The sequence below is a fragment of the Phyllostomus discolor genome, chromosome 2 (genome assembly GCF_004126475.2).
Source record: "Phyllostomus discolor isolate MPI-MPIP mPhyDis1 chromosome 2, mPhyDis1.pri.v3, whole genome shotgun sequence".
Taxonomy (NCBI): domain Eukaryota; kingdom Metazoa; phylum Chordata; class Mammalia; order Chiroptera; family Phyllostomidae; genus Phyllostomus; species Phyllostomus discolor.
The window spans coordinates 164,477,638-164,490,143 of record NC_040904.2 but is presented as its reverse complement, the minus strand read 5'-3'; the positions used below and the strand labels follow the sequence as shown (position 1 = coordinate 164,490,143).

General features: G+C 50.8%; 1 protein-coding gene across 2 annotated transcripts; it reads right to left on the bottom strand.

Moving 5' to 3' along the window:
* Positions 1-2,325: 2,325 nt before the first annotated feature.
* Positions 2,326-10,605, bottom strand: KRT84 (keratin 84). 2 transcript variants are annotated; one of them, XM_036018970.1, is made up of 10 exons: positions 10,359-10,605; positions 10,054-10,223; positions 8,653-8,861; positions 7,975-8,035; positions 7,406-7,501; positions 6,325-6,489; positions 6,034-6,159; positions 5,320-5,540; positions 4,855-4,886; positions 2,326-3,443 (listed from the first exon to the last, which is right to left on the bottom strand). In XM_036018970.1, the coding sequence occupies exons 1-10, from the start codon at positions 10,603-10,605 to the stop codon at positions 3,097-3,099; spliced, it is 1,674 nt and encodes a 557-aa protein (XP_035874863.1). In that variant the 3' UTR covers positions 2,326-3,096. The 2 variants fall into 2 exon arrangements, with proteins under 2 accessions (XP_035874863.1, XP_028387580.1); XM_028531779.2 differs by having other exon boundaries at positions 10,054-10,605.
* Between the last annotated feature and the right edge of the window lie 1,901 nt (positions 10,606-12,506).

The window sequence follows — 12,506 nt, the reverse complement described above, 5'->3', positions numbered from 1 at the left end:
TGTTCTGGACATGTTTATTGGCCCCTTTGATGGGCAAGTGGAGAAGCCAGTGAGCAGTCTGTATATACCAGCCTGTAGTTAATGGACGGTCTGGGCTATAGATGTAGACTCAGGTGTCGTTGGCATATGGATGGCGTTTAAAATCACAAGGCTGGGTGAGGTCACCTATGAGGTGGGGTAGAGAGAGAAAAGGAGAGACCTGATGGCTGGGTCCTGAGGAGTCCCGGTGTAGGCTTGTTGCCTGGCCCCAGAGGTTGGAAGCAATGCCATCCAAATGGCAGGTGTCAGTCAGGGTCCAGTCAAGGGACAGCACCACCCAGAAACTTGAACATGAGAAGTTCAGTATGGATAATATTGGGGGCTGGAGTCCTGAGGGAAAAAGAGCTGCAAGGAGTATAGAAATGACAGATGTAAGGACTAGCTTCTAGGCCTGTGATAGGAGCCCCAGAGAAAAGCCACGGCTGATATCCAGACCCCATTGGAGAGGGCACAGCCACTGCTCTCTGGGTGCTATACCAATGGAGCTTGCTGGAAACCTTCCATCCAGACTTACCAGAATGCACTCTTTCGGGTGCTGGGGAAAACTTATCCCAAGGAGGGGTCTTCCTGGAGGCACTTTTCTATGCAATTGCCCCACGAGAGTGTTCGGGCAGCTCCTGGCTGCTGGCTGCGGCTGCTGCTGCTGTGTAGCCTGGGCCCGAGGTGGAGACGCCGTTTGCATGGCAGGAATCTCCACTGGGGAAACTGCCAAGAGAGCACAATGGAAGCAAATGCTCCACTTTGCAGTGCCTCTCCAATGTTTATGGAAATGCCTACTGACAAGGCTTAATGCCATGCCACCTAGCAAAGGGAAATTTCTAAACGGGTCAGATTCATTTGCATAGAGTAAGCAATAAGGGTGAATTTGAAGCAGAGGTAATAAATTGATAACTGGCGCAGGGTGATTATGGGTCTGGCTGAGGAGAGGCAGCAAGGTCAGATGGGGGCAACCTTGGTATTGCTGTCACCTGAGGGGTGTGTGTGACTTTGCACATGGGGGATGAGGTGAGAAGTCAGGAGCCCCTGGAAGCAGTAGGGCAGGTGGCTGGTGAGTCCCGGGTCAGGCAGGCCTTAGGCTGTGAGCAGAACAACCCGTAAGTTGTCCAGTTGCTGGAGGAAGTCCGGGCAAGGCAGCATATATAAAGGTGTAAGATGAGCTCCCTGCTCTCTAAGGAGGACCCTGGAGGTGAGGCAGAGCAGCACACAGTCCCTGCTGTGAAATACATGCCCAGTGGAGCTCTGTCTAGGGTGCTGGTCATGACTGCACCTTGGCTGACCCCTGCCCCTACCTGTGCTACAGTCATAATCAACCCCAGGCAGAGCCCCAAACTGGGCATGCTCTCTCCAGCCTCTTGGTTTTCTCACATGCTGTTGCCTCTGCTTGGGACAATTTCCCCTTCTTAGCATGGCTAACTCACCATCCTTCACATCTCCTGGGACACCACATCCTCCTGGAAGCATTTAATGATGCCCCAACCTGGGTGGGCCTCTCCTCTGTGCCCTGCAGCATTGACTTTAGTCTGAACACAGTGTGTAGCATATCGAGTCCCAATTGCTTATTTGCCTGTCCATCTATCAAGCAGGACTGTAAGCTCTTTGAGGACAAGGACCAGGTCCTGTTCACTGCTACTTCCCAGCATCAGGCCTGGCATGTAGCAAGCACTTACCAAATGTTGATTGAATAGAGGATGATAGGCCAACTGTGGGGCACATGGGAGGCGGGGATGGCAGGGAGTGTGTGAGCACAGCACTCGGGTTTATGTGCCATGGTAAGAGGTTTGGGCTACTTTGGAAGGCAGTGGGGAGCCACTGAGGGCTGTAAGTACGGTCAGTTTTCTCTGTGAGAAAGGCCTCTACGGCAGCATCATGGTGAGTGAGCTGGATGGGACAAGAGTGGGGACAGGAAATTCAGGAGACCCCTGCAGCGACCCCGGAGGACCTGGGTGTGGGGTGGGATCCAGGGAAGAGGGATGGCACCCCTTTGTCAGAAGGGCACCAGTGGGTCGCAGGGCAATGCCTGGAGAGAAGTGGGCTGCTTGGCCCTTGTGTTCAGAGCCTTTGCTGTTTGTCTTCTCTCCCTTGCTGAGCTGTGAGCCCCTCCTGCGAAAGACCTGAGCCCTCTTTTCTCAGCACCTACCCTGTGCCCAGGATACCAGCCTCTGCCCTTGGCAAGCCCCCAGGGTGGGTCTAGGAGGCCATATCCCCAACCCCAGCATCAAAAAGGAGAGACCAGGGTCCTAGTGATGTTAGCGTGGCAAGTTTATTGAAAACCAAGGAATACAAAGAGCAGTACAAACAGGTACCCCACCTACTCCAAGCCTCCCTGGAGCTCACAGATATAAACCCTCCTGCAGTGGACAGGGCTGGGCCTCCCTCATAGCACCAACAGGTGTGTAGCTGTAGCAGAGCCCATCTCTCCACAAGCACCCAACCCACCTCATGAGCTCACATGCTGTGGAGTTAAACCAACAACCCAGGAAAAGAAGCAGCCAGAGCATATGCCCCTTGGAGAAGAACCATCTCAGGGTACTAAGGGATCCCTTGGGCCACCGAGGACTGTGGACCCTGCTGGGTCAGGAGAAGAAGGGAAAAAGCCTTCTTCTGCCAGGGAAAGGCAGAGGGAAGAAGCCAGAGGATGGTGGGCCAGGGACACCTGCAGTGTGGACAGTCAACTTCGCATTCTCTGAATGAATCCAAAGCTGGGATAGCGATGGGGCCCAAAGGCCTTTTTTGGTTTTGGGCTGCTCCTTCTCTTCCCAGTCACGGATTTCTGCAATTGTATTGAATCTGCATTTCTTGAGGCGGTTCAGCTGAATGGTGAGTATTGATCCAATGGAAGGAAATTGGGAGTCAGGCAGAAACCAATCTGGTTGGGGCTGCAGATGAACCACCGGGGTGGTGAAAAATATCCCCCTCTGCATCAGGCCAGGCAGCGCTGTCGCTTCTTGGCGGGAGAGGCAGACCCTCCAGCCCAGAGTCCAGATGTCTTGGGGACGGACGGAAGCAGGAGACTCTGAGATGGTTCTTCCCCGGCAGTGGCTGGCTGGCACTGGATTCTCAGTACTTGGTCTGGCGGGAGGTGGTGGTGGACACAAAGCGGACACTGGAACCGCGGATGCTGCGGCCCCCACTGCAGCTACTAAAGCCACCCTCGGTGGGCAGTGGGCAGGAGACGCTGGGGGTGCAGGCTCCCCCCATGAGCATTGAGCCTGAGCCTACCCGGGAGCCTGTGCTCATCAGGTTCCCGCTGCCCATGACAACCTGGGCGCCACCCAGGCTGGAGCCGCACATGCCGCCAGAAGAGATGCTGCTGCCGGAGAAGGTGACTCCACCTCGGGAGAGGGTGGAGCTGGTGGCCAGGAGCTCAGGCCCACACACCATGCCACCGCGGGAGCTGCTCACGGCTGCAGAGGGAAGAAACGTCAGTGAGGCTGCTGAGTCCTTCAGGCCCCCCAGTGCAGGGTGGGGGCCAGGGCTGGTGGCAGCAGGGAAGTGGTGTGGGTGGAGGTGGTCCCTATTATCTGCATAGTCAATACCCTCCTCTCCCTTCTCTTGTCTGGGTGACTCAGAGGCTGTGACTGTACAAGAGTCAAACATTCAGAGTAAAGTGGAAGGAGTCAGTCAGCTCTCCAGATGTGTGCATGTAGCCACAGGTTGATTCTCATTTATACATGGCCGAAGTCGGGCGGGGTTTTGTTGGGAGGACAGTGTGCTGCATTATGAGATGGAGCAGTAGGCTTTATAAAGCCTGAGGCTCCTGTCTTCCAGTTATATCCTGCCCCTGGGTCATCCCCTCTCATGAGTATGGCCCCTCTCATGAGCCACTTGTCAGCTCTCTTCTGACCCACTGGCGGCCCTGCTTATAGCCCTTTGGTTTCCACTGGGCACATCTCCGTGTCCCAGGATCCTGATCCGACTAAAGTTTGCTTCAACCAGCCCTCATCTGTGGGGCGCCCCCCCTTCTTGCCTCTCCTCTTATTGGAATCCTCCCTGGCCTCCTCCACTCCAGCAGGACCTCCCACGGAAAGCCTTCCTCACTAGCCCTGCCCTCTGCGGGCACCGTCATCCAGCAGTTGCCGCTCTGATGGCCTGACCCAGCTGAGCACTCAGTTCTACCGTGCAGCTGTGTGTGTTTGTGCTTTTGGAGTCAGAAATCGGGGTCTGAGTTCTGGTTGTGCCGCTGGCTGTGTGACTTCTGGCAAATCATGTATTATCCCTGAGTGAGGGGAAGGAGGTTGCCCATGTCTGTTCCTCCCCCCAGGCTTCCTTTGAGGAGTAGGCTGACAGCAGGCAGGACTCATCTCAAGAAGATTATTATTCTAGAGGGCAGGGGTAGGGGCTCACCTCCTTTGTGCCCCACCCTGCAGTGCCAGGCATGGTGCCCTGCATGCTCTGGGCACAGCCAAGACTTCAGGAGAAGCGGCAGGGGACTTCCGTTCAGCCTTGTCCCATCCCCTGCCATCAGGAAGGTAGGGAACTCCCTGGCAGAGGCCCTGTCATTCCTCCCTCTGACTTTTGTCCCCAAAGGACAAAGTTACTCAAAATGAAAGGGCTGCTGCTCTTATGGCACCCTCGCTCACCTAGGAGGTCCCACAAACCTTGGCTATTGCTTCCTCTGGGGAAGGCAGGCCCTGGAGACATCTCAGACCTCTGCTAAGGGGATGCTCCCAGGCCAGGGGCCAGATGGTCCCTGCTCCCCTGACCATCCTGGTTAGCCCAGCCATGGGCTCCTGACCCCAGTGTGGGCCTGAGTGTAAGGAAATTTGAAGGGCCCCAGGAGAGAAAGGTGAAGAGGAAAAGACTTAAGTTTCTTACATATGTTTACTGGTCCAACACCTTCGCAGATCCTGGAGTGAGAAAGAAATAAGTCAGTTAAAAAGTAGCGTTGTTCCCTGAACACTTGCTTGCTCTCAGAAGGGCTTTCTTGGCTGAGTAGACCAGTGGACCTGTGGTTTCCACCCACAACTGTACAAATATCCAGAGCTTTGAGAAAACAGTGTGCTCTTAAGCCCCATCCCAAGACCAGTTAGCAAGCTAACCAAATCCAGCAAAACTCCCTCTGTTTCTGGTACAGCCTGTGTACAAACTTGCATTCAGGAGGCATAGATTTAGTCATCTGCTAATCCCCCGCCAGGGTCAACCTGACTAATGTTTGCAGAAAAGGCTCTCTTACTTCCAGAGACTGATTATTTCAGCAGTTCTTCCCCTGCCCCCTTCCCCTACTTAGTCTGGATGCCTAAGTCTGACCTCATTCCCTCCTGGTACACTGAGAGCACTCACCGGATCTCCTCGCCCTCCAGCAGGCGCCTGTAGGTGGCGATCTCAATGTCCAGGCCCAGCTTGACATTCATCAGTTCCTGGTACTCACGCAGCTGCCTGGCCATGTCCTGCTTGGCCTGCTGCAGGGCGGCCTCCAGCTCGGCTAGCTTGCATTTGGCATCCTTGAGGGCTGCCTCACCCTGCTGCTCTGCCTCGGCTACCGCGGTCTCCAGCTTGGCTCGCTGCAGGGAGGGCAGTCTGTGTGGGTTTTGGCAGAGACTAGGGGATCCCCACGTGGGGCTAGAAACACTGCTCCCTGTTAATGAGGACACAGCCTGGTGCCAAGTCAGGGAGGGAGCCCGTGTGGCATGCCTTCCTGGGGACTGTGATCTTGCAGTTTGATGTCACCAGGGATGAAGTGTTCCTTTTCTTCAGTTCCCATTCCCACTGACTTTGCACTTCCTGCTAGCTGCTGCTCCAAGGCCATGAGGTTCAGAGAATAAAGCTATTCTTTCTCCTTTACCTGCACTCCCCCCAAGTTAGCCCCCCACATTTTCTTCTATATAGTAGACCCTCCTTTCCTTTCACATTTTCCTTCTCCAGGAAGGCTTCCTGGACTAATCACTTCATTTCTGGGTCCTAGTGGTCTCTCCCATGTCATCAGCCTTGCCTATCCTCAAATCTCAGAGCCCTGCCTTCCTCCCTCTGGGGCTTTCTCGGCTTTCCTTTGCCCACCTGAGCCTTGGCGTGCTCGATCTCTGCCTTCAGCCTCTGGATCAGGCGGGTCAGCTCACTGATCTCATTCCGTGTGTTGCGCAGGTTGTCACAGTGTTGGCCAGCTGTCACCTGCATCTCCTCATACTGTGGGGAGGGGGGAGAAGGGGATGTTCTGAGGGCTCAAAGGTTGGGTCAAGACCCCAGCTTCAACTGAGTTGGGAGTCTCAGACCTCCATGGGGCTCACTTCATCGTACATGGGGCTCACCCCAGGGCTGCCTACCTCCCTTCCTTAGCCCCCCTCTGCCCACCTTGGTCTGGTACCAGGCCTCAGCATCAGCCCGACTGCGCCTGGCAATCTCTTCATACTGGGCCTTGATTTCGCAGATGATTCCATCCAAGTCCAGGTTCCGGCTGTTGTCCATCTTCACGATGACCGATGTTTCTGAGATGTGTGACTGCAGCAACTCAATTTCCTGTGTTGAAAGATCAGTAAGATAGAGGGACTCAGTCCCATTAGTGGCCAGGATGCTGCCTCGTGGTCCTCAGGGTGTGGTGGCAGGAGCAGAGAGCATTGCTCATTAGTTCAGAGCAAAGCAGTGGAGCAGGGCATCCAAAACGAGGGCAAAGAAAAAGACATGCCCGAGAACCATTTACGTCTGACTGTAAACTCTTGTATGTACTTGGAGACATCCCTCTAGGGCCCTAACTTGCTTTGGTAAATACCAAGACTATGGAAGCCTAGGTTTTAGGTAAAGAGGAGTGAGAGCCATGCTGGGACTTAAACTTTTCTTTGCTTAAAGTGGATGTACCATTCATGGACTATTGAGAACCAACAACATTTTAGAGCGTGTTAGTCTAGGAATTTTTATATCCCAAGTCCTTAATAGAACCAGGGAACATGGAACTGGCCTGCAAGGTAAAGGCTCCAAAGGGAGCTTCCTTCAGCATTTCTCCTCAGAGCCAGACGTTCAGCTCTGGCTGGATCTGTACCAGACCAAACAGATTACTTACGAAGCAAAAGAGAGCTGGTTCATTTGGCTAATTAGGTCAAACACAGTTTTTCTTACATCTTCTAGCAAATCAGTTTTCCAGAGTCTTTTGATCAAGAGCTGGGAAGTGACATTCCTAGACCCCAATATTTGGATTGGCCAACAAGAGTTTAGGTCATAGATCCAAGGAGTTTATTCATAGACTTAAGTCAGGCTGCTGAGAAGCCTGCTTACCTTTCCTTCTCCACTGGTAGATACACCACATATAGAAGGTATAGATTGGAGTGGGAGGAGAGATGTACGGCAGCATGTGTTAGAAAATATGCCAGTCCAGGCGAAGCCCCCAAGGAGTCTAGGTTAATCACTGATCTTATATGGCTCAGAGAGGATGGGCCCTTACCGCCATGTATAAGGTTTTCAGGAAGTCAATTTCCTGAGCGAGGGTGTTCACGTTGGTCTCTAGATCAGATTTCTTTAAGAAAGCTGTATCTACATCCTGCATAAGAGAGAGAAGGATAAGATGCTCATTACTTGTGCACTGTTCAGCCTCCCCACCTTGGCAGAGTCTGGAGGGGTGGGAAGATCAGGTCAGTCCCCACAGGGCCAGGCCAGGCCAGGCCACAGGATGGGTGGTAAAGTCACTGGGTGGAAATACAGTGCAGTGACTGTCGCTCTTCTCCTCCTGCAACATGAAAACTCCCCTGGGGCTGCTGGAACTTTCCCAGTGCTCATTTAAAGGCAAGGAGAATCTGCATAATCTAAGACTCTTAAAAGGATATCTAAATAGTCTAACTGATTTTAAGTAATCTGAGATAAATTAGAACTTTGAAGGGAACCTGTGTGACCTTAGGGGCTCCACTCTGAGTGGCCCGACACACCACAGGGCCACCTGACCATTTTCATGGGGCATCTCAAGAACATTTGCCTGTCTGAAGGAGAAGTTTGCTTGGGCTTATTGCTCTCCCTTACCTTCTTCAGAGCCACAAACTCATTCTCAGCGTTGGCCCGGAATCCCACCTCCTCTTCGTATCTGGATGATAAGAATTAAGAGAGTGGGTTCTCATTCTGAACTCAGAGCTAGTGACTTCCAACTCCCCAGTGAGCATCTTAAGACCTCTCTGCCCCACCCAAGAGCATAGCTTCCTGTTGACACCTACATGTTCTCTGTCACTCTGTCCTTTCTTTAAGACCTTACATGAACCGGTGGCCCTCGGTTTCTCCAAATCCCTTTTACTTTCTCAAATAGAATGTGGGGTCTGAAAATCCAGTCCATTACCATGCTCCTTTGCTAGAAAAAATGTAAGGTCATTGCCAATAATCATAGAGTAAATAGGACCCAACTTGTTGTTGAACCTGGGCACTATTCTCAAAACCAGAGGGCTCCTTTCTCTGGGGCTAATTCACCCATCCCCACAGTCAGAATTAGGAGAAAACCATGCCAGATCCAAGTCTCCTTTTTCCTCAGGACCCACAAAGGGCCTCCTCCTACTCCCTTACATATCACTGCCCCCCACCTCTGTGTCCAGGCTGGGTGTTGAAACCCACATTCAACCCTGGTTCTCCCAGCTGCTCTCATCTCAGCTTGGCTGCGACTTCAGGGACCAGGACCTGTCCATCCTTAGTCAGTGCAGTCCAGATGCCACTCACTTTTTCTTGAAACCCTCAAGGACATCCTGCATGTTGTTCCTCTCAGCCTCTAGACGGGCCCGGTCACTGTTGGCTACATCTAGCTGCCTCTTCAGGTTGGAGATGTAGTTCTCAAAGAGAGGCTCCAGGTTGCTCCTGGCACATTTCTGCTCTTGGAGGAAGTTCCACTTGGTCTCTAGAAGTTTATTCTGCTGTTCCAGGAATCGCACCTAAATCCGCAGGGGCACAGAAAGGGCAACTGAAGTGCTTGACAGAGTCACCTGCATGCCCACTGGCTCTTCAGGTGGCCAGACTCTCAGGACTGTGGTGACATTGTTCGCTCCTTCACTGACTTTCATTCCTCCTCTAATTTGGTAGAACCTGGAAGAGCAGGTCTCTGATGCCCTCCTTGTGCTCAGCCAGGCCCAGCTACAAATAGAGGCTTTGGAAACAAAGCACCTCAGGACTATTTCTCTTTCTACCCCCTGAGAAATGTGTAAGCCAGTGTACCAGGAAGTTTGAAAGAGTGGTTCTGCCTGGGCTGGCGTTTGTCTGTTTATAAAAACTGATGTCAGCCATCCCTGACAGGAAATGAGGAGCAAATTCAAGTACATCCAGGGTGGGATATGGCATTAGGAAGTGGGTCATACTGACCATCCCAGATATTGCGTCTGCTGAGACTTACAGGGCCAGAGGAGAACACAGAGATCATTTGCTCCATCTCCTCATTTTAGATGAGGAAACTGAAGCTCACCCAAGTGAAGCTCAGGCACGATCAGAGCATTCTCGCTCCATGGAGACATAGTTTGTGGGATGTCAGTTCCATATCACCGTCCCTCTCATCAGCCTGAAGATCAGTGACTACCTGTGGTGGTTACCCACTATTTCCCTCAATCTAGGTACCTAGGTTGAATCTGGATACCCCACATGGAGGCATGAGATCTTTGTTTTGTACTCCATTCTCCAATCTCCTAAGTCTGGGCAGATGTGGCCACCCAGCCTCAGGAACTATGAAAACTTCAAAGATGGCATGGGGGACTCAAAGGATAAAACCTTTTAAACTTACAACAGCTGGCACCTGGCTGAAGTCCTAGTGTTTCCAACCTGTTTAGGAGATAGTTCTAAGTGACTAAGTAGTAGGTCTTAGTTTGTCCAGATGCCCTCAGACTTGACTGGATGTTCCTTTTTCCTTCTGAAGATACAACCTCTGTGTTAGTCTATCCCACCACGCAGTATTCCTCAAGCTTGTCCTTGCTCTGCAGCAGAGCGACCTGGAAATCATACTGCAATGCCTTTGGTTGACACCAGAAGGATCTAGGGGTCAAGTTTGATGCCCTAGACCAGGGCCATTTCTTCTTAAGGGAAAGAACACCCCGATGCATGTTAGCTCTTGTGATCCCAGACCCAGATATTGAGCTGTACCTTGTCAATGAAGGAGGCAAATTTGTTGTTGAGGGTCTTGATTTGCTCCTTCTCATCCCTCTTCACCCTCTGCGCATTGGGGTCAATCTCCAGGTTGAGAGGGGTCAGTAGGCTCTGGTTAACAGTCACTGCTGTGATAGATGGGGCTGCTGGGACTCCAAGTCCTCCAACTCTGTAGCCAAAGCCAGGGCCACCGAAGCCATAGCCAAGGCAGCTGCTGGCTCCAAACCCCAGACCAGCACCACTGCCAGCCCCAAGCCCTAGGCCAGCACCACACCCATTACCAAAGCCAAAGGCCCGTCCACTACCAGCACCAAAGCCAACTCCGCAGCTCATGGGACGAGGGCCACCAGTCGCTATCCGGGGTGAGCATGATCCATAGGTGGTAACACTCCGACTACCAAAGCCACCAAAGCCTCGGAAGCTGGACCCACTCCTGCAGGAGACAGAGCTGGTCTGGAAGCGGTTCAGGTTCTGGGGAGCCACTGCTGAGCAGGAGCTGAAATTGCCTGCATGGCGACTAGAGCTGGCTCGGTAGGAGCGGCAAGACATGATGGCTTCCTGGGTGAGAGCAGAGCAGCGATTGCAGAAGTATGGGGAGACCTGGAGCTAGGAGTCCCTCTGAGGCTAGAGGATCCCTCTCACCCCTTTTATGTGTGTGGGGATGTGAGGATTGGCCCCATAAAAATGGAAAAGGCCATTTGGATGCATTTATGAGCTTGGGTAGTTAGCAGAAACTCTTCATGCCTATAACCTCCTTAAATGAGCTAATCTCAGACACACCTATTCTTCTTAGGATCAGAGTTATAACATCAAACCTATAAACATTAAAAACGCATAAACACATAAACATTATAGCCCTATTTTTTTCCACAAGTCCACCACAATTGCCATTATGGGGACATTAATTTGTTTGGGTCATAAATCCAATAGACTTTTTCACTGCAAGTGTGGCTAACCACCAGAAAGTTAGGATGGTCATAGCTCTAGCAAGAGGCTCACAAGGGATGCATCTATATAGACATAAGCCCCCAAAGAGATGGGCTATGCAGAAGAGAGACAGGATCTGTAGAGCTCCTAGTAAGAAATAATATGGTGAAAATACAGTTTATTGCATCTCTGTAGATGGATTCAGGGGTGTCCAACCTTTTGGTGTCTCTGGGCCACACTGGAAGAAGAAGAGTTGTCTTGGGCCACACATTACATACATTGCAATGTGTAATCACACACCAAAAAATCTCATAATGTTTTAAGTAAGTTTACAGTTTTGTGTTGGGCCACATTCATGGCCATCCTGGGCCACATGTGGCCAATGGGCTGCAGGTTGGACACCCCTGGATAGTCCAGAAACCTTCTGCAGTATTTTATCTATCTTCTATGATCTGATTTGGCAGTTTACATAGGAGTTTAATCTTCAGTAAAGCTCATTTTCAGTAGTATAGACACATGCCTACTTTGAGACACTCAAAGGAGATTCATTCATTCATTCATTCATTCACTCATTCATTCAACAGTGATCAGGTGCCTACACTGTCCTAGGTACTGTGCTTGGTGCTGAAAGTACAGAAATAAAAAAGATGGTCTCTGCCTTCATGATGGTGGGGGAAGATTAATCTTGAGGACTTCAACCAGTCAATACTTTTGTCACATAATTTGAGGCCAAAGCACACCAATAATTTGGCCACTTACCTGTGTGAAAAGTTGGCCACATGATTTTGAGCCCCTCTCCCCAGTACACATGAGGGCTCATCTCTAGCTCTGTCTGAGCAGATTCCTTAAATTATTGATGAATCTTTGGTTAGGATAGAAAGATACAAAGCAATAAGCATCAAGATAGAAAATAAAAAGTTCTAAGCCACTGGATGTTGTTATCATTTTTATCAATGTTGCAGGTATTTCAGGACCCAGAGGCAGGTGTCTGCCTTTTCTGTTCTAGTGGGTGACATGGTTTTGTCTTACCTGCCTTCTGCGTCAGGGAGCTTGTGCTTAATTGCACACTGGAATGTTTTTGGGGATCTTGGGATGGTGCTTGGAAGGGAATATGTGCTTTTGATCGGAGCTCCTTTCTTCCTTCCCAATTGCTATAACCCTTTTTCCCTCTTCTTGCCTTATTGCTTTAGCTACAACTTCAGTATGATGTTGAAAAGCAGTGGTGGAAGGGGACATCTTTGTCTTATTTTTAATTTTAGTAGAAAAACTTCAAGTTTCTTATCATTAAGCATGATGTTAGCTGTAGGTTTTCTGGTAGATATTCTTTATCAAGTTGAGGAAGTGTCCCTCTATTCCTAGCTTACTACTATTTTTCATAAACCCAGTTATCAGGTATATGTCTAATGAAAGAACAAGCAAAAAATATAAGAAGAGAGTACTTCTTGTGAAGATTACTAGTGATCTTCCTGTTGCTAAAATCAGTGCCCTGTTCTCAGTTCTCATTCAACTTGACCTATCAGCAG

Bases quoted from the DNA above. Each gene is read 5' to 3' on its own strand.
- KRT84 (XM_028531779.2), bottom strand. From the start codon at position 10,605: ATGTCTTGCCGCTCCTACCGAGCCAGCTCTAGTCGCCATGCAGGCAAT. The intron at 6,160-6,324 runs GTGGGCAGAGGG...CCCTCCCCACAG, and splicing joins AGGCCTGGTACCAGACCAAG to TATGAGGAGATGCAGGTGAC. The intron at 5,541-6,033 runs GTGGGCAAAGGA...CCCTCCCTGCAG, and splicing joins TCGAGCACGCCAAGGCTCAG to CGAGCCAAGCTGGAGACCGC.